General features: G+C 30.6%; 6 protein-coding genes across 12 annotated transcripts in view; 2 read left to right on the forward strand and 4 right to left on the reverse strand.

Annotated features, from left to right (window-relative positions):
• Window positions 1-1,217: 1,217 nt before the first annotated feature.
• Window positions 1,218-5,840, reverse strand: LOC123014763 (lipopolysaccharide-induced tumor necrosis factor-alpha factor homolog). Of its 4 annotated transcripts, none has more exons than XM_044414026.1 (5): window positions 5,723-5,840; window positions 5,482-5,673; window positions 3,452-3,627; window positions 2,775-2,925; window positions 1,218-2,694 (listed from the first exon to the last, which is right to left on the reverse strand). In XM_044414026.1, exons 3-5 carry the CDS (start codon window positions 3,618-3,620, stop codon window positions 2,592-2,594), a joined length of 423 nt encoding a protein of 140 aa, XP_044269961.1. In that variant the 5' UTR covers window positions 3,621-3,627; window positions 5,482-5,673; window positions 5,723-5,840; the 3' UTR covers window positions 1,218-2,591. The 4 variants fall into 4 exon arrangements, with proteins under 4 accessions (XP_044269961.1, XP_044269960.1, XP_044269963.1 ...); XM_044414025.1 differs by having other exon boundaries at window positions 5,482-5,677; window positions 5,723-5,824; XM_044414028.1 differs by having other exon boundaries at window positions 3,452-3,643; window positions 5,482-5,677; window positions 5,723-5,824.
• A 530-nt stretch (window positions 5,841-6,370) lies between these two features.
• LOC123014762 (E3 ubiquitin-protein ligase RNF216-like) lies at window positions 6,371-8,711 on the forward strand. The gene is made up of 7 exons (XM_044414024.1): window positions 6,371-6,695; window positions 6,824-7,003; window positions 7,054-7,246; window positions 7,293-7,638; window positions 7,691-8,265; window positions 8,320-8,451; window positions 8,506-8,711. Exons 1-7 carry the CDS (start codon window positions 6,446-6,448, stop codon window positions 8,648-8,650), a joined length of 1,821 nt encoding a protein of 606 aa, XP_044269959.1. The 5' UTR covers window positions 6,371-6,445; the 3' UTR covers window positions 8,651-8,711.
• Window positions 8,712-8,845: 134 nt separating this feature from the next.
• LOC123014499 lies at window positions 8,846-11,637 on the forward strand. 2 transcript variants are annotated; one of them, XM_044413650.1, is made up of 8 exons: window positions 8,846-8,947; window positions 9,291-9,639; window positions 9,692-9,884; window positions 9,938-10,274; window positions 10,324-10,608; window positions 10,656-10,945; window positions 11,018-11,149; window positions 11,202-11,637. In XM_044413650.1, the coding sequence occupies exons 2-8, from the start codon at window positions 9,300-9,302 to the stop codon at window positions 11,350-11,352; spliced, it is 1,728 nt and encodes a 575-aa protein (XP_044269585.1). In that variant the 5' UTR covers window positions 8,846-8,947; window positions 9,291-9,299; the 3' UTR covers window positions 11,353-11,637. The 2 variants fall into 2 exon arrangements, with proteins under 2 accessions (XP_044269585.1, XP_044269586.1); XM_044413651.1 differs by lacking the exon at window positions 8,846-8,947 and adding an exon at window positions 8,975-9,234.
• A 534-nt stretch (window positions 11,638-12,171) lies between these two features.
• LOC123014729 lies at window positions 12,172-13,095 on the reverse strand. Its single transcript, XM_044413979.1, has 2 exons — window positions 12,500-13,095; window positions 12,172-12,446 (listed from the first exon to the last, which is right to left on the reverse strand). Exons 1-2 carry the CDS (start codon window positions 13,044-13,046, stop codon window positions 12,208-12,210), a joined length of 786 nt encoding a protein of 261 aa, XP_044269914.1. The 5' UTR covers window positions 13,047-13,095; the 3' UTR covers window positions 12,172-12,207.
• Window positions 13,096-13,572: 477 nt separating this feature from the next.
• Window positions 13,573-14,423, reverse strand: LOC123014778. 2 transcript variants are annotated; one of them, XM_044414052.1, is made up of 4 exons: window positions 14,121-14,423; window positions 13,977-14,069; window positions 13,845-13,933; window positions 13,573-13,797 (listed from the first exon to the last, which is right to left on the reverse strand). In XM_044414052.1, exons 1-4 carry the CDS (start codon window positions 14,287-14,289, stop codon window positions 13,597-13,599), a joined length of 552 nt encoding a protein of 183 aa, XP_044269987.1. In that variant the 5' UTR covers window positions 14,290-14,423; the 3' UTR covers window positions 13,573-13,596. The 2 variants fall into 2 exon arrangements, with proteins under 2 accessions (XP_044269987.1, XP_044269986.1); XM_044414051.1 differs by having other exon boundaries at window positions 13,977-14,423.
• Window positions 14,424-14,621: 198 nt separating this feature from the next.
• Window positions 14,622-22,855, reverse strand: part of LOC123014362 (cyclic nucleotide-gated cation channel subunit A) — a 42,534-nt gene continuing 34,300 nt past the window's right edge. For both annotated transcript variants that reach the window (XM_044413426.1, XM_044413429.1), the window contains 4 exons: window positions 21,206-21,519; window positions 18,845-19,120; window positions 18,560-18,786; window positions 14,622-16,540 (listed from right to left, as the gene is read on the reverse strand). In XM_044413426.1, coding sequence (XP_044269361.1) covers window positions 16,390-16,540; window positions 18,560-18,786; window positions 18,845-19,120; window positions 21,206-21,519 — 968 coding nt within the window. In that variant the 3' untranslated portion in view covers window positions 14,622-16,389. The remainder of the gene's footprint in view (window positions 16,541-18,559; window positions 18,787-18,844; window positions 19,121-21,205; window positions 21,520-22,855) is intronic.

Raw genomic sequence — 22,855 nt, forward strand, 5'->3', positions numbered from 1 at the left:
GAGGGGGGCATCTTACTCCTTGTTCAGTGGCGGCTCGTAAGCAAAAGGCAGAAAATGAAAAATATTATAAGTTTCATAAATAATGTTTCTTGTAAAAACTGGTGGTATTTCGAGATTTTCAAACTACTTCACCCTTTCGGTGTGATCATTTGAAAATCTACAACTATATCGTCAGAGATACAATATAAAAAATATTCAATGTAATATTGGGATATTAAAATACGTTACGACGCCACTGGTGTGTTCACATATTATGAATGAACCAATCAGAGAAAGAGTTCTCTAAGGATTAAATTTGCCAACCATCTAATATACAGGTGCACCAGAAGTCGCGCCCCAGAGAAAATTTTCAAGACAAGATACCAGGAACATGAAAAAAGTGTTTAAAAAAATTCTATCTGTCAAAATTTTTTGACATTTGACATTTTTTTTACATTTATTTAAGGATACTGATGATTTTGTATATGTTTTTTTACAATTATTTAGTAAAGGGACAAAAATATTGCCAATAAAAGCCACAGAGAACAGAGTTACAATTTAGGATACAGCTTCCTTGTTTCCTCTTTTAATAGCCTATAGCAAAAAAACTTGGAAAATTATTTTTCCAATAGAAATAAATAGAGCCAAAGTGCAAAACTTTAAACCCTCATAACTTCGAAATTTTTATAGATAATTTTTTTTAACATTTTTCCATGTCCTGGTATCTTACTTTATATGGGGCGCGAGTTCTGGCGCATTCTGTATGGTCGAAGGTTGTGCCTCTAATAATGGTTTCATATCAATCTAGCTTTTTTACTTTACATTTTACATTAATTTTTGCAAAACTAATACCTTATACTGTTTCTATGTTGCAAAGTCCAAAATGAAGAGAAAAATGAACTTTTCTTTCTACTGAGCTAGAATCTGAATCTCTGAAATAAGAGAAACTCGTCGATGGTGAAATTCTGTTTGTTTACTTTATTTCCATTTTATGACTAAAGTGACCAGGCACCAGGTAGAGAAGGTCGGATGATTGACAGCTGCCACAGAATAAAAGTCTAAATAGAGTATGCAACTTACAGTACAACAAATCTGAACAGTTCATTCGGTACCCTAGAGCCTTAAGTTTCTTGTTATGTTGACGTTAAAATACGCTTCAACTATGAAATACCTATACCTACCTGATAAAAAATGCACAATAACAATAAAGACATAATAATATAACAATAAAAGACTAATATCAAATAAAAATTCATTTACGTTTTTAAAACATGAATATTATATGAAACTGCAAGAAAACAGATTTTAAGAACAACATTAAAACGAAAGTATGTACAAATATGTACGAATAATTGTAGCTTTTTTCAAACAACAATATTTGAACCTAAAACACGTCCTGGAATTGTTTGTGCTAGATTTTAAAAATAATAAGTAGGTAGGTATGTATATCATAATAACAGTCGTTACAAAATATTTGTGGAAGTAACTAACTACATATACATGTTTATAAAATTATATAAAAATAGGAATAAGTTACATTATATACCAACGATATCGTTAACTAGTTACTAGAATACCTAATAAAAGTATCCAAAATTATTCCATATACAGGGTGTTAAAAAAGAGTGTAAAATATTTATAGAGGTAATAGTATGAACCAAAATAATCAGAAAGGTTTTAATAAACATGGGTCCGGAAAGTAACGGTTTCGAAGATTTAGAATATTATTCTATTCTAGCTTCTAGCAAAAAAAAGTTACATATAACTTATTAAGATGTTTAAAGTGCACTCCTTCCATTTCTTCCCAGGCACGACATCATGGTCTGAAGGATATTCGAACTCTTTCTAAAACCTCCTTATTGATTCGGATTTGTTGGCACTGTTGTAGCTGCAGCTCCTCGGAATACCATAGACTAATGTTTTTTAAAGGTTCCCCCCCCCAAAAAAAAAAAAGGTTTAAATCAGGCGCTCTTGCAGGCTTTGCCAACAACAGCCAAACACATACTTATTTGTTTCACAACACATCAGCCAACTATCACAAGAAAATGCAACTTTTTGCAAAATAAAAAAGAGGTAAAAAAATCACATTACATATCTCCGAAACCGTTACTTTGCGAACCCATGTTTATTAGGAGTTTTTTGTTTATTTTGGTTCATACCAAAATAATTTTACACTCTTTTTTTGACATTGTATACTGTACACTTTAATTGTCGTCATAAGGTATTTTATAAAATAATAAGTTTACATGAAATACCTATGCTTGAACGGTAACATATGTATACAATTAATACGTAATTACCTACAACTTAACAACTTATATTATATACGTCCTACTTATATTGACCCAAAATAATAGGTAAAGTCTGCTTTTTTTTAAATGGAAATGCCAAACAGTCTTAACGTTGGCACCACTAGTAAATTCATTTTAATCGTCGTCTGCGTTGATTGGCTATGGAGAAAAGCTGCTACCAATTTTTTCACCAAAATTTAGACTTTTTAAATTTATTTAAAGGAAAAACAGGCTTTAGACGTTGTGCGACAAAGCGTGTGTGTACTCGTATAAACTATAACGTATACTACAATAATATTTATGTTAAAATTTCAGTCAAAATTAATTTTGGTAGGCACCCAAGTACGCCTGACAATTAGGGCAATAATGGTTTTGACTTTGGCATGAATCCACGCAATATGGAATACAGCAGCAAAGGTAGCACCTGAAAAAAAATTTTAAAACAGTTTAGAAATAGTTTTAAAAAATCAAACAAATATTAACAATGTATAATAAACTACTTACTGGAATAAACATAAAATTAAAGCAAATAAATGAGTTTTTGTATTTGGTTCGGTTTGAACTGTTGTAGTGATTGTTGCATGGCAGGAAGGACAAACCACATGTTGGGGTGAAGGTCCAAAGTTCATTATTGCGGGTCCTGGGGTAATAACAACTAAAAATAAATAAGTGTTATCAAAATTTAAATAAAATCTACACTTTCTTTCATATTAAATATAAAATATGAATTCAATTTATTTTTATTTTTGAAAAAACATTTTTTCGAAAATCAAATTAGGTAATGAGGTCATCAAATTTTTAAGGGCTATTTTCACCAAAATGTAGATAAATTTATATTTCTTTCTTGATAAATAATTCTAGATTAGTTATTTTCCTATAATATGCTATCTTATCTTCTTATCTTATCTGTGCTATAAATGGTTTCTTGCAATACACATAGTATGTGATGATTACTGTTCAATTTCCAATAGGTACAAGCTACTTTTTGCAAATTTAAACTCGTCGCAATTCACAATTTGCATAGGTCTAGGAATTCACAACTGTTTTACTACATTAATAACTAAGTTTAAGATTTGTTAATTTTGTGTAAAAATGTTAGACATCAATGTATTTTAAAAGGTTGTTAAGTACTTAACTTAAATTTTTATGTACTTAGAAAGACTAAATCTAAAGTTAGTTACCATGGGTGGTGGAAGTGTGTTGATGGCTTTCGGGTGGAGGATAAGGTTCTGAAGAACTAAAGCCTGGTTTCACACCAGGAGGTGGCGGTTGTGGCATACCTTGTGGGGGCGGCGCCATTCCTGGAGGTGGCGGAGAAGCAGTATACGGCGGGGGATTGTCTTGGTACATACTGAGACTACAATTTAAAAAGACTAAATTTGTGTTAAGTAAATTTATTCTAGGTACATAGACAAGCAGGCAAAATGGTATATTAACAAGAAAGATAAGTAATTATGTAAATCTAGTTCAAAAATAATTTAACTTACAAATAACATAAAATAAACATACTTATTAAACTGTATTGATTATTTCACAAAGCAATTATGGGTTTCAGGATCATTCTGCATTGAATGCTTTAAAAATTACGGTAAAATTGTAGATCAAAAAGTTGTATTTGCTTAATAAGAATGTTGCATAAACCCGTCGTTCGTGTTTTAAAGGCTTGTTTATAAACTAGCATTATAATATACTATTAAAGTTAATACGAATAATACGATAAGTATTTTAAGAATTTATATGTTGTAAATTGAGTTATTCATTATTATCAGTTGACGAAAGCATTTTTAATAAGAATCATCAACGTTTTGGATACCTACCTAATAATTTTTTTAAAACTATAAAAATAGTATCTCCATAATACTGTCTTACCTTACTCAAGATGTGACAAATTTATTAAACATTTTGAATTTGATTTGTAGCATTAAAACTAACGGATTTTTTCTTTCACTTATTTCTGGGTCTTGATGTATACAGGGTGAATATAAAGAATGGAACCAAGCGGTTTTATTTTTAATCATTTGCCTCCAGAAAATAATAATTAATATAAATTAAAGTAATATAAAAAATATGATAGTATTTTTAGAACGAAATTTTGTTTTGTTTTTGAGTTATGCGATTTTTTTTTGTCAAAATTGCAATTTATGTAAAAAATTTTTTTGAAAAAATTAAATATAAAGCAGATAGTTGTCACATCATCATCACATTTTTATAGTACTTTATCACTCATCAATTAGTTTTTTCAAAAAATAAATAGTTTAAGCAAAAAACGTTTGGTTCCATACTTTTTATTCACCTGGTATGTATATGTGAACCAAATTATATCAATAAAATTGTTATACCTTATAAATCTAGGTATATTTATCTAGCATTACTGACTACATCCAAGGATTTAACATTGTGAAATGTGTTTTTCAGATTAAGCATTAGTAAATCCAAAATCCAACAATGAGTGAATTACTTTATAGCATTATTTATTGCAAATGTTTGTGAATACTTCATAAAATGAGCTATAATGATTAAAAAGAAATAATACAATGTGAGTCACTGCCATTCTACGTTTCATAATTAAACGTGCTAAAATCAAATTTTAAAAAAGAAGTTTTGAATATAAATCTTTATGAGTCATGAACAAGTTGTGTATTTTCAAATGACATTGTGTTACATAGAAATAACAGAAAAATGGAATAAAAAAAATGTGTTCAGAAGTAAAATTATAATAACCTTGATCTATTTAATTGTGTGTTGTGTAAGCTTTAATTATTATTATGTATTAGTGTAAGTGTCCGGCTTTTTAATTCTGTACTGTTTCGGACGACAGAAAATATGCTATAAATATTTTACGATTAAAATTAGTAGTTGTCTAATAATACTCGTTATCATTTTAAACTTTGATAGACAATCTAAATGCGAACAAAATTTATTTGAACTTTGTTTTCCACATTTGAAGTTCTAGAAAAGGTTTTATGTTATAAAAGCTCTATTAGGTAAAATCTAGTCACAACACAAAGTAGGTATGTGAATGTTTCGCTCTGAAAATCGATAAGCTTTGGGTGTATTTATTTTGTGATTGGATTATCCTCAATTTTTATTTAAAAGAGAAATAACCAACCTATGCAGTCCTCGAATGCATTGTATTAAGAAAAATTAGACAATGCGTTTAAATAATTATCATATGGGATGTTCTACAATGAAATATTGGCTTATGGCTTACCTGTTTGCGTGACGATAACAGTATCTAGCTTTCACTCGATTGTTGAAAATGAAACTCTACTGTAGAACTGTGGCACTGTATATCAACTGTGATAATAATATTTGAAGTTCCTAGCAAGGTGGAGTGGAGCATTTGTTACGTGGCCACGTGTTTGCTTGCGTCAAACTTTGGTCAACAAATTATTCAATGTACCTATCTATACAAATTTAAAAATTTGTATCGAAAAGTAATTGGTTATTACCTTTTATGTGTCTAATAGTAGCGTGAAAGGCTAGGTAGGTACGTGTTGCTTTGAATGTAAATTAAATTAATGTAAAAACATATGAAACACTGATGGATGACGTCAATGATGATAACACAATTTCTTGTAAATGTTGTGAAACCAATTTAGTTGTTTTGAATTAGTAAGGATTAAACAATTTTTTAGGTTAAATAAGAAACTAATAACATAACTTTTACTAATAACTTTTGATTAATTATTATATTTAATTCATAGTTGTTTCCATGATCAAAATACAGACGTATTGTTTTCAGGAATTGTTGTAATAAGACCCTAACCGATTTTCAGATACAACCCAAAATACATTCTCACAGATAACTTGTTGCATTTGAAAAAGTTGAATTATTATTAAATTCAAATCAAAGTAGTTGTTGATATATCATTCATTTTTTTAATCAAACGACGAAAAAACTAACACGATCACGATATAGGTACCTATAGAGAATGCCACAAAGTAGACATAAATATATGACTCGTCCTGTATTTTAATAACATTTTTAATATAAAAATCTTTTTGTTGCACATTTACAACTCTTGAATGAAGATTTCCAGAAAAAATGACTACATGTACTGATAAGATAGTATTCGCAATGATATGTTATCCAATAGCTGTGTTAACTTGTTAAGTAGTAATTCTTGACAGTGTGATTTCCTGTGTTTGTTTCTGTCTTGATATTTTATATCATGGAGCAGGTTAACGATTACAAAGAAAGACTTGTGTCTATATTTCAAGGAAGTTCAATAAGTGAAAAACAAATTGATGAAGTGATTGATATTGTGTTAAATAATTCTGATAACAATATTGCACCATTTGAAAATCAAATAGAGATTATGACAGATCTATTATTAGAATCCGGGGATTCCTGCTTATCGAAAAAAGGAGAAAGCTCATCAGGAGCAATTAATACATATTTTACAAACAATTATGCTAATAGTAAGTGGAATAATAAAAACATTATTTGACATATTGTGTATTAAATGCATACTATGCATATCAAAAAATCTAATCGAATATTTTTTATGTTTTAACTGTTGCGCAGGTGAAATTAAAAATAAATGTAGTTTTAGATGAAAATGAAGAAGGAGCTGTGGGTTTTGCTCATACCACGTATGGTTTAACTAAAACGGAGACTAACTCATTGTTGACTCTCTTTCCCGACATTTGCCCTAAATTTTTGGATTGTTTTGTAAAAAGAAATCCCGCTTTGAATTTTGATGAAATTGTTAATGAATTGTCCGAAAGTAAATATGTATTTCAAGGAATGTTATAGATAAAATTTCAATTGTTTTAGTTGACTATGTAAAACGGGAGGTGGATCCTCTAGATATGTGGGAGGATCTTAAAGAAATGTTACCTAATGCCGATCCGACGTATTTGAGAAATCAAGCACGAGTATTGGCTAAAAGACCCTTAGAAGACTACGAAGAATTTTTAAAAAATGCTATTGAAAAAAACGATTATCCCACCTTGCAGGATTATTTAAGGTTGTACAAAATTACAGCAACAAGAGTGTTTTTATATAATTTTTAGAAAGCAAGAGAAATTAGAGGATATTTCTGTATATACTGAAAAATTTACTGTGGCCAATTACTTGAAAATAATTCCAAATCCAGTAGAATTTTTTACAGATCCTGAACGAGAAGCCATCTTAGCTGACAGCGGATCTAGCAAAAGTGATGAAGAGTTCGCCCTTAACTTTCTTTATAATCAGTTTCCGTATTTACGACAAAATCAAATTCAAAAAATTTTTAACAACTATGGCAAACATTTAATTAAAACATGCAATAAACTGACGATTTTACCTCGAGATTTTAGAAAACCACGAAAGTACATCGAACAGAATAATGAATGTTTTAATGTTAAATTGTTACAAGAAGTACAATAGAATGTACCGTTTTGGTTTCTAAGCTTTTAATAAATTATTTTAGATTGCTTTTTTGAAACATGAAACATCTATCAGGCGGTACGTGAAGATGAAGAATGATACATATCGTAAGGCTTTAGAGGAAGCCAGGAAATACGGATTGCTTAAAACTTGTCTTTGTTGCTTTGACGAGGAGCTCATTCCTGAAGAATGCTTATTTTGTGATAAAAATTGTAGTTTTTGCAAAAATTGTGTAAAATTGGGTGCGGAACATGTGATCGGAGAGGGACGAACAAAATTCCCGTGTCTGGCTGATTGTCCTTCTGAGTTTAACTATTCTGTTTTAAAAATGGTTTTGCATGATAAAGTTTTTAAACGATTGTGTCAGAGGAAGCAAATTGAAGAAATAAAAAGTGCCAATATAGACGGATTAGAAACTTGTCCGTTTTGCGATTTTTCAATGGTGCCAAAAGAAGGTGATAAGATATTTAAATGTGGAAACATCGAGTGTATGAAAGAGTCGTGCCGAGAATGCCGTCATGTAGCTCATATACCTTTAAAATGCTCTGAAATTGAGTACGACGAAGATGTTAAAATGAGGACGTACATAGAAAATGAAATGTCTGAAGCTCTTCTTAGGTACAAATTAAGAGTGGTTGCAAAATAGTGAATTTAAGTCTTATTGTTTTATAGGACATGCTGGAAATGCTCAAAAAAGTTTTATAAAGAATCTGGCTGCAATAAAATGACTTGTCTTTGTGGGGCTAAAATGTGCTACGTTTGTGGTGTGGCTGTGCAAGACTACTCCCATTTTGGTAGTGGAAGGTAAGACCTAAGTAATTAAGTAACTAACACAAATTTGTCTTACTATTGTTTTAGGTGTCCACTTTATACTGAAAATTTGGACCAGTTTCATTTTAATAACGTTATACAAAGAGCACAAGCTGCAAAAACTACATTGGGAGTTGATAAAAACCCTAATAAGCTTAAATTTGATCCAACAAAAAATTTTAATTTGAAATGAAATACATAAGTATGTAAGAGTTTTTGCAATAAAGCATCAATGGTTTTTTATAACAAACTAACAAAGACGTGTTTTATTGTTAATATTAGTATTTTGTGTGTTTTTAAGCAGCATTCTAGTTTTCGGATAATATTGTAAGTATTACTGGTTGTCTAACCAAGTTACTATTTTTGCTCAAATTCGGTATTATGAAACTTCGAGATCAGCAAATTTGTGCTGAAAGCCGGTAAGAATGTGATGGCGGTGGAAGGTTAACTTTTTATTTGTTGTGGTTTTCAAGTTTTTTTTCAAATTTTTGTAAGTATTTGAACATGCCGATCAACTTATGGATCTATTAATTAATCCATGATTATGAATGTGCATCAGAAAAGTTGTACTTGTAAAAAAATGCTTATCTAAGGGATTTCCCCATTTTTTGCACATGCCATTGTTTTTACTACATGTTCCACATTGCGTAGTTTTGATATTGAGCTTCTGAGCATGTTGTTTAATTGTTTGTGATCTTGATGTGAGAAAAGAGAATAGTAACTCGTTTTTCTAACCTATTTTAAAATATCCACCTATTGCTAATATTTATCTGGGAGGTGCTTCCATACTCCACTTGATTAGAATTGCGGTTTCTTACTTTTCTGTATTTTAGTTTACAATCATGGCTTGTGAATACAAGCAACAGTTGAGTCAAATCTTTGATGATTCTCATGTATCAGAACAACAAATTGATAATGCCATTACTATTGTTCTGGAGAATAATCCATTAACCCCTGAAGAAAATTTAGAGGAAATGATTAATCTTTTAGTAGAGTCAGGGGACTCTACTCTTGGAGGAGGTGCTGCTGGAGTCACCCCTCAAATGGGTAACAGTAAATTCAGTCAGTACTTTGATAGACTGTCAATGCTATTTCCTGATATTTGTCCAAACTACTTAACACATTTCTGTCAAAAGTACGATTATTTTGATTTTGACGAAGTTGTAGAAGACTTATCGAAAAGTAATATTTTTCCTTAATTTACAAATGATTTGTGTTATGAGTTGTTTTGTAGCCGATTACGTTAAACTGGATAAAGACCCATTAGATGTTTGGGAGCACCTTAAACAAATGTTGCCTAATGCTGATCCAATTTATTTGAGAAACCAAGCAAGAGTTTTAGTCAATAGACCTGCAGGAGAGTTGGAACAGTTTATTGAAAACGCCATTCAAGAAAACAATTATCCCACCATGCAGGAATATTTGAAGTAGTTCCAATGATAATTACATATTCCTTAATTACATTTCATTGTTTTTGCAGGAATAAGGAGTTGGCAGTTGGTGTGGCACTGTATGAGACCAACTTTTCAGTTGACGCTTATCTCAAAGAAATCCCCAATCCAGTTGAAATTTTCACAAATCCTAATCGGAAATCTCCTTTAGCAGAAGCTAATGAGAATGATGTTGCGTTTGCATTAAATTTTTTGTACAATCAATTTTTATTTTTACGTAAAAGAGAAATTGCAAAGATTTTTGATCATTTTGATAAAAATTTGGTTAAAACCTGTCACAAATTAAAAACTTTGACCAAAGCATTTAGACATCCTAGAACAGTCACTGAACTAAACGAGTGCAAAAATATCGAGTTATTAAAAGAGGTTATTAGATTTTTTGCTCGGGATTGTTTTTCTCAAAATTTAGTTTTAGGTTGCTTTTATTAAACACGAAAAACAGATTAGACAAGTATTGAAACAAAAAGATGATAAGTATCGACTTGCATTGGAGGAAGCAAGATTGCAAGGACTTTTACAAACTTGTGCTTGCTGCTTTGACGATAATTTAATCCCAGAAGAATGTTATTTTTGCATCAAGGGTTGTATTTTTTGCAAAGATTGTGTAAAATCGGGGGCTGAAAACGTAATTGGGAAGGAGGAAACGAGATTCCCATGCCTTGCAGATTGTGACTCAGAATTTGATTATTCGACTTTGCACGTGTGTATATTTTCTCAATAATTAACTTTTGTTAATTTATTATTTAGATGGTTTTGGATCGGAAAGTGTTCCAAGGTGTATGGCACAGAAAGCAGATTGAAGAAATTCGCAATGCTAACATTGACGGTTTAGAAACCTGTCCATTTTGCGATTTTTGTATGATTCCCGATGAAGGAGATAAAATTTTTAAGTGTGCTAATGTCGAATGTATGGCCGAAACATGTCGCTTATGTCGCCATAGGTCTCATGTACCTAAAAGATGCAACGAAATCGAATATGACGAAGATGTTAAAATGAGAACATTCATAGAAAATAAAATGACTGAAGCACTACTGAGGTAATAGCCCATTTTCTTCTCGAGTTTTATATAATATTTTGCTTATTATTTGGATAACTTGTGTAATTACAGGAAGTGCTGGAAGTGCTCTAAACAATTTTACAAAGAATCAGGCTGTAATAAAATGACTTGTCCTTGTGGGGCTAGAATGTGTTATGTGTGTGGTCAAGCTGTAAATGATTATACACACTTTGGTGCTGGCCGGTAAAAGTTTGTAGTTTGTTTGTATTAAGTGTTTTTGAAATAACTTTTTTAGATGTCCTTTGCATACTGAAAATTTGCAACAATTTCATTTAACTAGGATACTTGAAGGTGCTGAATCCGCCAAAAATGAGTTGGGAATTACTGCAAATCCCAATCTCCTTAAATTTGATCCTACAAGGGGAATTGAAAATCAAGTGGCTTAGACCGGCATTTTTGGAACTTCTATTTTTGTATCTTTAACGCTGTGGCCTTATTCTTCTAATACTCGCTGTGATCAGAATGTTTTCCTTTTTAAAGTAACATGAGTTAGTTTAAGTTTTTCTTAGGCAATACTTTATTGTCCTTGATTTTGTTCTAAATATATAATTAATTAAAGTTTATTAAGTTACAGAATACCGGATATTGAATTTTTTGTTTTTACGATTTATATTAGTCATAAAGATTGGATGATAATTGCTCATGTATTTTTAATAAACTGTTTCTACGTTTATGAGTTTTTTTCATCAAAGTTAGTTACACGTTATTGCAAGATTTTAAAATAAAATATTTTTTATTAAATAAAATATTTTTTTTTAACTTTAAACAATCTACAACATTTTCCTCAAGCAATACTTTATTGTCCTTGATTTTGTTCTAAATACATGATTAATTAAAGTTTATTAAGTTATAGAATACCGAATATTGAATTTTTTGTTTTTACGATTTATATTAGTCCTAAAGATTGGATGATAATTGCTCATGTATTTTTAATGAACTGTTTCTACGTTTATGATTTTTTTTTCATCAAAGTTAGTTACACGTTATTGCAAGATTTTAAAATAAAATATTTTTTTTAACTTTAAACAATCTACAACATTTTCCTCAAGCAATACTTTATTGTCCTTGATTTTGTTCTAAATATATGATTAATTAAAGTTTATTAAGTTATAGAATACCGAATATTTATTTAAATATTAAATAAATATTTTTTTTAACTTCAAACAATCTACAACATATTTTTTAAAAATAAAAAACTTTTTCACTTCTAGAATTATTATTCTAAACACTATGAAAGTACATCACCACGGTCTATACATCCCGAATAAGTAATTACAGTCTGGACAATAATGGTAAATATTTTTGCATGAATTCATGCAATAGGGTAACATCGCGCAAGGCCAACAACCAAAAAGACATAACGCCGCAGCTGTAATATGTGTAAATTTTGAGCGTTGAGCTTGTGTAACTGTGATAACAACAGTTGCACAGTGCGAGCACCATATGTATATAGGGTCTGGCCCTAGTAATATTTCTTCAGCTGAAAAATGAAATACATATAGCAACAAACGTCACATGTTGCCACAATCATACAAGAATTGTTACTTATTTCCCTAGACCAGTCACGATGGATTTGGTTATAAGAGGGCGGAGGGATTCTTGAGAAGGGACTGATATGCTGCATTTCCATAGACCTGACATCTCTTCTTATATCTAGCGAGGGACGTCCTTGCTTTATTACCGTGGAGTAGCTCGGGGGCATACAGGGGGGTGATGGTGATGGTGCTGGTGGTCTTGTCTTAGCTGCATGTAGACGGGCCAAATATTGTTCAACGGCGACATCACTTTGCGATTCGGCGAATTGTGTCGAAGTTCTGAATATTTCGTATGTCGGTAAAAGGTTCGATTGCCTAGAATAGACTTGCGGGAGTTGGGGAGTTCTTTCATGTCGGACTGTGGAGGCTTGCACATTTGCTTTTGCATTTTTTGGGGTTGGATTACTTGTTGATGGTGCACTAGCACTAGATACAGTTTGGGAACTTACAGGATGTGTGTTGATTAACTCATTTACTAAAGCCGACACTGCTTCGAAAATTTCTTGAGGACTCTCTTCATTCTTTACATTGGGGTTTTCATTCATTACTTGGACATATTTTGGATTCGGTTTTCATTTGATGGACATTGTCAAAGTCAATTCAACGTCAGTCTTTTTCAAGTAATTAATTTTTTAAAGACTACGACTATTCTGAACAAAATTATAATTCCAAACCATTAGAACCATAATTATTAAGTAAAATTTTGATTTATAGACAATGAATTCAAAAATACCATTAATGGTAAAGCCTGAGAAAAGAATATAACGGGTGGAATTTTTGATCTTTTGTTTTGCATTTTTGTTGTAGAAGAACCCCACTTCTACAATTATTAACATATTTGTGGGCTTTATTCATTAATTCTTTTAACTGAATTTAGGAGCAAGAACATACAAATTAGAACTATTTCATAATATTCACCATTCTTTATTATTATGTTTTCTATTCTATTTAACTTTAACTATTATAGATACTATTCGTGCCGAAATGAGGAAGAAAAGAACTTATTAAAATAAATAAAATATTTATTAAACGCAACAATGTCGTTACAACAAATTTTAAACTTACAACTACGTTTAACAAATATTTCATATTCGACTAGCAAACATTTGGGGTTTCCACTTTGACGTCCTTTGTGGAAGGAATGAGTTTTCCCTTCTTTTTATCATAAGTCCCAAAGCAGTAGCCACATTTTCGACAACAAATAATCGTATTTGTGCCTCCGCACATCAACATTGGTAAGAAACACAATGGCCAACACCCTAACAGGAAAAATGCTCCCAATGAATTGTAAGCAACCTAAAAAAATAAACTCGGTGGAATTTTGGACCAATGTGATAGCTCACTTTATTTCTCTGTTTTCTTATGTAAGGTTGGTCGGTATTTCCACATTTGGGACATTGGATCGATTTAGAACCGGGACGCCAGGACTCGACTAAAAATCAGTTTTTATCATAATTTAAAAAAGTTGGACGTACCAGTTGTTTTGTAAAGATTTTTATTCCTTTTGTTGTTACCATTGGTTTTGCATCCTTTTAAAAGCTCGGATGTTTTTTTCAGTACTGCACTTGCTGAAAAAAATCTATAGTTTGGACGTGATTTTACAATTACGTTTTGCTTACTTTTGTTACTGGTTTTACTGTTGGATACGTCTTCACAATTTTCCATAACAAAATGGGTCATGGATATTTCGGGGTGGTTTTTTAAGAGGTGTTCGCCAAGTGTGCACATGTTTCCATCTTTACAAACTATGCTGTTTCCACAAATGCGACATATTCCGGAACACTCCATCAATTAAACAAATATTTTCTTAAAAGCGACGGTGATGGAGGGAGGCATTTTTAGAAAGACTTTTAATTTTGGAACATTATTACTTCACGTTAATTTTGGCCACATTATTTGACAATTTCTCATATTGACATACAGTTACACAATTTGACAATGTTCAACTGACAACAAGACAGCTTAACGACAGACAAAAATGAGGAAACTAGGGATAAGACAAAACTGTGCACAAGACCAATTTTTAACCTTTATTAGTATTTTTTACATCATTTTTAAATTACATGTTTCCATTTTTACAATGATTTTTAAGTTTTAATATTTTAATTTGCTACCGATTATTTACTAACAGATTATAAGAAATGTTACTTAAAATTACTTTTAGAAAATACGTCTGTTATAATACAAATCAAATTTTTTTCATACCTATTTAAAGCTTTATCATTAACAGTATGTACATTTAATACAAATATTGGATTATCACAATTATAATAAGGCTCTGATAAATTAGGTATTTGTCTATACCTTTTTTAAAGAAACAAACTTTATATAAAATACTTATGAACATTTAAGAAAATAGATATGTCTATAGCAGCGATTATAAAGTAATTTTGTGCTTCTATCTTTTATACGTTACGTGTATCGCCCTCTAAATTTGATTTTATAAGTTGAAACGAATTTTTATTCGATCTTCTACATTTATTCTAGAAACGATTTCCAAAACTATATTTCAACAAAAAAAAAACAGAATTAGCTTCTTGATTCTACACTATGTCTTATTTATTTGTCTATTTTAGAAGATAAAATTGCATTTTTGATTGAAACTATAGTAGTTAAATAATAGGAGTAATTAATATTTCTATTACCTGAGTTTCATATAACACATTATACAGCGAGTAGTTTAATTTTCTTTAAAGACTAACTACTATAATTATATGGATACTTGTGCTCCATACGAAAAATGAAAGATGAATGTGTGATTTTGAATTATTCACCAAAATTTTTATCATTTACTTATTTTTTTTTAATTTTAGGGTTGTTAGACCAGAGAATTAAATTTATCTAAACATTAATTATTGATTTTAGGATATGTAAATTTTATTAAAGAGCAAATTAAATGTTTTTGAATTGCCAAAATCTTTTAAAACATCATTACACTTATTATTTCTTACAGCATTTTTTGATTAAATTTAAGTTCACACAATGATATAAATTTAATATTTATTCTTCCAACAAAGTGATTGCCAATTGTGTAAGACGAAAAAGTAGAACAATTTTGTATTATTTTTTTTACGTACTAAATTTATTGTTGTATGTATTACCTTTTATTTATTGTAGATTTTAAGACATTTTCACACTGATTCAATATTTTCTTGAATGGTAACTAAATGAATTTAAAAATGATTTAATTTAATGATAAAAAAATGTTTGAAAAATTCTGTTTATCTGTTTAATGATTCATGATCAGTATCTACTTGAAATAAATTTTTGGATACTTTTCGTTAAACAGTTAGGTATATCGGTGATTTAAAAATGTATTCTATACACGATTTTTTGGTATTGTTGGAAGATGTGGGTTTGTACTTATTTATCTTAAACATATGCTCCAAAAATTTGTATGTACCCTACTTGCGTTTTTTTTTTTTAATATTTTTAATAAAAAGAAAAAAAAAACTGCGAATTTGTGACCTGTTAGGTATGTCATAGAACAACGTACAAAAAACTCATTTTATTTAATTCTATATTACATCACATACTTTTAAGTGTATACTCGTTGCAACAGTGTTTGTGTCGTTGGGTTTGTAAAGAAATTTCTATAAGAATAATAAAAATAAAAATTAACCAAAATGTCGGAAATACATTTAATTTGTATATGTTACGACACAATCATCACTCTTGCTGTTGTAAATGTAGAAAAAATAAGTATTTTTAAAGCAGTTTAGTTTCCTACCTTTAGAAACACTTAACGTCTACTTCAGTTAAAAAACTGACAAAATATAAAATTGTTTTCGCTATCGTCAATAGTAGTTTGTAAAGCATTTGAATATTTGGTTAGCCTTGATTAAATTTAAAATTTATGTACATTACTTTTAATCAACGTTTATATCATTACATAGTTTTATGTCTACTACTGAACGGGACATTTTCTAATTTTTTCCTTACTGTAAATATCCTTTCTTCTTCAAATGAATGCACTCTTCGACGTCCTGTAGGAACTTCTAAAGTCTCAGGTGTGTTGTCTTGTTCACGTTCCGACTTGCTATAAAACAGATTTGGAGTAACTAGGGAGCCATACGTGGATTTATATTAAAAAAGATATATAGGCATATTGAGGATTATAAAAGATCCTCAATAGTGCCATTTATATTAAGCCAAAGAGAAAATAAATCGCTCTGTACATAAATATGAAATTTGAAAGTATAATGCCCTCGACGTCGTTTTATTATCTGGTTTTCTTTGTATGAAGTTATAATCCTGAACATTGAGTCGGCTAGTCCGAAAGTTCAGGCTTTCTGGTTCTGAAATGGAATCAGGGGCTACGTGTGATAATACACTCGACCAACTTAGAAGTTTTGAGAAGAGTCAACGATAGTCAGATATTACGTCCAAAATTGTACAAATAATACATATTAATATATTAATAAATTAATATATTAATCAGATCAAGTGTATATAGTAAATTTTTATTCCAACATAATTATTGTATATTTCTTTGTTAGTGGCAGTTCCTACAATTTGAATAATTAAGAAACACAAATAACCAAAAAAAGGAAATCTTTTCTACTTACTCGCCATAGGATTAAAATAAGGATTAAAAAATTGTTATTGTCCGGCGAACCTCGCTACATTTGAGTTCGAGTTGCAAGAAACAATGGTGTAGCCTTAACCACATTTTTGTTTTAAACAAATTTCACATTTTAATTTTTTTAATTTTAAATTTTAGTTCGCGATTAATTTGATGTTTGGAAACGTAAAGTAACTAACAACTTAATTGGGATTTGTTTAGTCTTGAGTTAAATTTTATTTCGCCTTTTCTAAATCGATTAATAATGGCAAATTGAATTCCATTGTCACCTTAAATAAAAATGAATTTTTGGTAAAAGTTTATGTTTGGACACATCAAGACACTATCCCGTAGCCAATCACATGGTAGCATCTTGACGTCATATCAGGCGAATCGGAGGGTTGTTTAATTGTACGATTGTAAAGGGCGTAAAAAATGGTGAACGTGGACTTGTGTAGTATTTGAATTATTATGTAATTCTGTCTTGTGGTTTCATATCACAGTATTTCTGTTTGCTTTATATTGAAAGTGTTCAAAACCTAATAAACTTTTAAGAATAAAAGAATTACTTCATTGTAGGAAATTCAATTCAATCAATTGTTTCTTTTATAATTTCTTTACAACTTTGTTTCAGGACAGAAAGAGAAGAGTAGTGGAGTTAATTTTCTTTAAAATATTGTTGTAGTTTTAATTCATTTTTTTGTTATATACATAAAGACCCTAATCGATTTTCAGACGCAACCCAAAATACATTCTCAGATACCACTATGCGTTAATTAATGTTCTGTTTGAAATTTTTCAAAGATATAAACATAGATACCTGTGATAGCTTTGACAATTTTTATAAATTGGAACCCTACGGTCTACCTTTGATGGTACAGATTCAGACACAACATTTTGTGGCATTCTCCTTTTGTCAAAATCATGTCAGTTTTTTCATCTTTTGAGTACATTTTGAATTCAAGAGAAAATGAAAATGGAATTTTTGACACTGTCAAATTTAACTAATGACATATCAACAATTACTTTGATTTAAATTTAATAAACTAAATTTTTCAAATGCACAAGAAGCAAAGTTGACTGTGAGAACGTATTTTGGGTTGCGTCTAAAAAGCGGTCAGGATCTTTATTCTAAGTGACTTAGCCTGTATGTATATACTATTATTAATAAAATCTTTGATAAATTCGTACATGACTACAGGCACCTATACTTTAAACATTTAGTATTTGTTAATACATATTATGTAAAAAAACAACTCCAAGAATTTCTATTTGAAATTGTTAGAATCAATTCACCCTGTGTGTGTATTCCGTACCGCGTCCCTTTTAGGTCCCATAACAGTTTGTGGCCAATAGAAATATTCAAATGTTAATTAAACGTGGAGTGCTGTATTTGAGAAATAGCTTGGGTAATGCTTTCCCTAGTGGTCAGTCGAGACACAAATAGATTGTTGTATTTAATTGGGCACTTGTGCTGATTCTTTGATAAATTACCTGAGTTCCAAGCGGGTGAGGCGCTGCTTCAGCTTCGCCTGACTGGCGCTGAATTCGGCAAGAAGTCTAGCGAGGCGTGTTTGTAATATTTCTACAGTATTCTCTAATTTTTTGATGCTATCGAGCACCGAATCCTGAGTTTCTTTGGCCTTTTTGAACACATCTTCATCCAGTAGACCATCCTTTCGCAAAAGCTGACATCCTCGCTCGGTTAACGTTGCTCTTGCCTGGAAAAATACGTTTTTAGAAATACTTCCTTTGGGATCCGATTCGATCTAAACCAACCTCTGGATAATCCGCCAGTGCGACTAAGAGGTCGTCCTTGGCTAAACAGAATAAGTCCGAATAGCCTAACGACCGGACATTAGCCGTTCTTCTATTTCCGGTCCGATTTCCGGCAATATCCAATACACTTACTTCTCCAAACACCGATCCTGCGCCTAATGTCGCTAATACGTTTACACCGTCGTCGGCCACCACCTGTAATCGACCCCTTTTGACGATATACATCTCTTTGCCCACGTCGCCTTTGCGGCAAATGTAATCACCCGGAGAAAACACCTGAAAATGCGAATTTGGTTGCTCCAGATTTAACGAAAGATTCAAATCAAGCAAAGGAAGGAATGCAAAGAAAAAACTTTATCTTTTAGCACTGCAATAAAATTGTAACCAGAAATCATTTTAATAATAAGTAGATTAGACTACGGAGAAATAAGAGTAAATACTCAATAAATCTTTAGATAGGTAGTACTAGTAATAACTTAGTAGGTTTACATATTGCTCATACTATATTATAGGCAATGAAACTTTTACTTAAATGTTCAGAATCGCGATTTCCAATAACATTACGTTTTAAACTTTTTTTTTAACTTTGACTTTGCTGTAAAATTTTCCCTTTCTTTACTATAGATAAATGTTTAAAGTGTCTGTTTTCACAAATTAATAATTTCTAAGTTAAAAAAGATATTTTACCAAGAGGCTTCAGTGTTGTTTAAGAAAAAAATGTGATTGAATAATTGAAATTTTGTTTGTAATGTTTTTCAATGAATGGCAATTTGCTTTAGATAGGTGAAACTTTCTGCTTTAATATCGAATTATTTTTATTAAGAAGTGAATTGTAAGTGTATTTCAATATCGGGTGGTTAGAAAAATAAACGAATTCGGTTTAATAATTATTTTATATCTTCGGAATGCTTTGAGATAGTAATTTCAATTTTTGCTTTCTAAAGAGGCAATAGATTAAACATTACACTACTCAACAATTTTTTTTAATGTGATTGATCTATTGACACGTGTATCAGGGTACATTAACATCCCTAATTACGAATTCGATAAGAAAAACTCTCCATCACGTACAGATTTTAAGTTACAGGAGAATATTTTTCTCAAATTTTATCGTAAAAATTGTTCATTTCAAATAGAAATTAATTAAATAGACGACGAAAGAAATTAATTTATTCACTAAACAAGAACAATGTTGAAAGATGTATAAGATTCTAACATAAATCTGTTGTAGATGAGTTTTTTGCAAAAGCTGATTTTCTTTTGTAGGGTGTTTTAACTTCCCTTATTAGGAACCAGCAGTAATCTCCCATCATGGCTGGATCCCATCTCCCTTGGTCCCTCTTTTCCATCGTCAATATATCTTGGTGGAACCTTTCCCCTTGCCCGTCACTAACGGCACCCAAATTTGGGGGAATTTTTTTTAATGAGAATGGAGGAAATGAATTTTAAGTGTTTCGTTTTTCGGCGATTTTGTCGAACATACTTACATATGATATCTTAAAATGCCTAACTTTAAAAAAATAACTGTTTTCTTCTCAGTCACAAAATGGTTGTTGGCTAGTGTTATTTTTGTCAAGTTACAAATATTTATTTTAAAAAATAAAGGAAGTGGCGATTTTTTAATCTCATTGATAAATTAATAATCGATGTATTCTTTTGTTAAAACAAATAAAACAAATGAAGTTGTGTTTGCAGTCAGTTGTTACTTAGTAAATATAATTAGTTAAGTGACATTTTGCGCTAATTAACTTAATTTTTTGGCTAAAAATGGCATCTCATTAATTTTTTCATAAATTGTAAAATAAAAAACGTATGTTGAAAGAAGACGGGAATTATTTGAAAGATTTGCCGTTGTGAATTTACAAAATGGCAATCCTATACAACATGTTTAAAAGTAGAATGCACTATACAGGATGGTAGAATGTTTAAAAGTATGGTCAACGTCAAAATAATTTGGCATATATAATTTTCAATCTGTTGTTTAAAAAAAACAAAAACTGAAATCGCTATCTCAAAACGTTACAGAGATAGGAACACTTAAACAAGATTTGTTTTTTTCTAGCCACCCGGTATAATTCTGCTTTCTATCTTGTTTTACTTTGACCTTAGAAAATTTGCTATACTTGTTGAATTTTTGATTATAAAATTTTCTACCGAGAAAATTCAAATTTAAAAACTTAAACGATGTGCGTTTTTTGTGTTAACTTTTCGTCGATTAAGTAAGAATTTTATTCGTTGGCATTAACGATATGAGTATTAAGTTCGTAAACCTCATAAATATAAACGAGGAAAAAAGGATGGTCTCGTTTTCGTGTAAACAAACTGAAGGCGACCGAAATATTACATAAATCATAGGCCTACCTGCAGGCGTAATTTGAGCACGAGAGCCTCCAGTAATCCAGGCTCGCAATCCTGAAATATCCTTACTTTTCGAAGTGTTTCTAAGTGTACTCTAATAGCAATTTCCGCTTTCAATTTATCTGGTAGAGCCGATAGGACGCGTTCTTCGTCCAAAGCTCCGCTTTCTGCCCATGTATATGCGAACCAACGAATTACCCTAGCTTCCAGTTCGCGACCCACTTTTCTGAAGGCCATGTACTGCTTAACTCCATCCATACGGTTTTGGAAATCGACACGGGCCACATTCATGTTGGATATCATCGAACCGATATTACCTACAACCAAAAATGTCTTATTTACTTCAACTCAACTTAATTAATTAAAGTTGTAGACATGGATCGGTACAAGATTAATTGATATGCTTCCAACTTTTAGTCAAACATGCTTTATGAGCATGCAAAAGTCATGTCTCTAATATTAAACACAGTTGGTGATTGTTCGGGATTTAGAAACCATTGTTTAGTTATTAGAATAGTTTCGCAAATCTAAGCTAAGAGGATTTGCAGGTATGGGGGCTCTCAACGGAATTATGGTGAAGTAAATAGAAACTGGAGTATTGACATTGCTCACAGTTTGCAGTGTTGGTAAAAAAACTCCAATTTTGCATGTATTTTATTATTAGGAATCACTGAACTCTCACATTTCACATTTGGTAAAGCTTTCCTTTGACTTACGTCTAAATTTCCTATTCAAGGCAATTCTAAAGTCAACATCAACAATAAATTTGAATGTGTATATTGTTTATATTTGAAGTTATGATTTCACAGTTGTCTAGCTTGTGTTTGTCTGCCCGAATAGAGAAAAATACATTTACATATTCGGAGCTTCAAAGTAAAGGTGATAAATTAGTTTGGCATGCTTTTCCAACGGAACTGTTAAAAGTTTTATCTTCATCTTGGCTGAGTTTATAAGAAATACATTTTGACAAAGTGTTATTAATGAAGTTTTTCAACATTTGTTTTTTTATTTATACATTTATTATTATTTATGTCAAGTGTTCCCGAAACAAGTTATTAAGCTACTTATGCTACACATATTTAGTTTTTTTAACTTTTAGTTGTAAAATCCATTTAAAAGAAATGTAATTCACTTTTTATGATTCTCATGGACAATTCTTTTATTATTAATTCAGGAAATTATAAAAATTATACAGCAGATGTGACTGCTGTACCTAAATGAAGATAAATTTAATAATTCGTTACTTTATCAGTAAATACGAATGACAGAAGATAGACAGATTACACAATTTTCGCTCGTATGTGAAATGAAAAGGAAAAGATAATAATAATAAAACGCAACCTAGTTTGCCACTTCTTTTATGTTTCAGTTCTTCATTTGTTTTGTGTTCTACTTTTGTATTATCGTTGTATTTTCATTTCACACATGATTAGACAACGCTGAAAAGGTCATATCATGTCGTGTTAGTTGTCACAAAGTAGTAGTATTGTAGTAAAAGAGAAATATGGTGCCAGAAGAAAATTAGGATAAAAGGTCATTGAAAATCATACATCTTAGTTAGTGAAAATAAATTAATCTACTGTCATGTAAGCAGACAACAGGCAAAATTACGTATGTAATTAGTGAAATATAAGTACTTACTTCAGTGAAAAA

This window comes from Tribolium madens, unplaced genomic scaffold (genome assembly GCF_015345945.1).
Source record: "Tribolium madens isolate multiple individuals breed KSU strain unplaced genomic scaffold, Tmad_KSU_1.1 Scaffold_97;HRSCAF=244;Tcas5.2_LG3a, whole genome shotgun sequence".
Classification (NCBI taxonomy): Eukaryota; Metazoa; Arthropoda; class Insecta; order Coleoptera; family Tenebrionidae; genus Tribolium; species Tribolium madens.

Bases quoted from the DNA above. Each gene is read 5' to 3' on its own strand.
- LOC123014763 (XM_044414026.1), bottom strand. From the start codon at position 3,620: ATGTACCAAGACAATCCCCCGCCGTATACTGCTTCTCCGCCACCTCCA. The intron at 2,926-3,451 runs GTAACTAACTTT...ATTTATTTTTAG, and splicing joins ACACACTTCCACCACCCATG to TTGTTATTACCCCAGGACCC. The intron at 2,695-2,774 runs GTAAGTAGTTTA...ATTTTTTTTCAG, and splicing joins TTAATTTTATGTTTATTCCA to GTGCTACCTTTGCTGCTGTA.
- LOC123014499 (XM_044413650.1), top strand. From the start codon at position 9,300: ATGGCTTGTGAATACAAGCAACAGTTGAGTCAAATCTTTGATGATTCT. The intron at 9,885-9,937 runs GTAGTTCCAATG...TTGTTTTTGCAG, and splicing joins ACCATGCAGGAATATTTGAA to GAATAAGGAGTTGGCAGTTG. The intron at 10,946-11,017 runs GTAATAGCCCAT...GTGTAATTACAG, and splicing joins ATGACTGAAGCACTACTGAG to GAAGTGCTGGAAGTGCTCTA.
- LOC123014778 (XM_044414051.1), bottom strand. From the start codon at position 14,289: ATGGAGTGTTCCGGAATATGTCGCATTTGTGGAAACAGCATAGTTTGT. The intron at 13,934-13,976 runs GTACGTCCAACT...ACTGATTTTTAG, and splicing joins AAATCTTTACAAAACAACTG to TCGAGTCCTGGCGTCCCGGT. The intron at 13,798-13,844 runs GTGAGCTATCAC...TTATTTTTTTAG, and splicing joins TAAGAAAACAGAGAAATAAA to GTTGCTTACAATTCATTGGG.
- LOC123014729 (XM_044413979.1), bottom strand. From the start codon at position 13,046: ATGAATGAAAACCCCAATGTAAAGAATGAAGAGAGTCCTCAAGAAATT. The intron at 12,447-12,499 runs GTATGATTGTGG...TTCATTTTTCAG, and splicing joins GGAAATAAGTAACAATTCTT to CTGAAGAAATATTACTAGGG.
- LOC123014762 (XM_044414024.1), top strand. From the start codon at position 6,446: ATGGAGCAGGTTAACGATTACAAAGAAAGACTTGTGTCTATATTTCAA. The intron at 7,639-7,690 runs GTACAATAGAAT...AAATTATTTTAG, and splicing joins ATGTTAAATTGTTACAAGAA to ATTGCTTTTTTGAAACATGA. The intron at 8,266-8,319 runs GTACAAATTAAG...ATTGTTTTATAG, and splicing joins ATGTCTGAAGCTCTTCTTAG to GACATGCTGGAAATGCTCAA.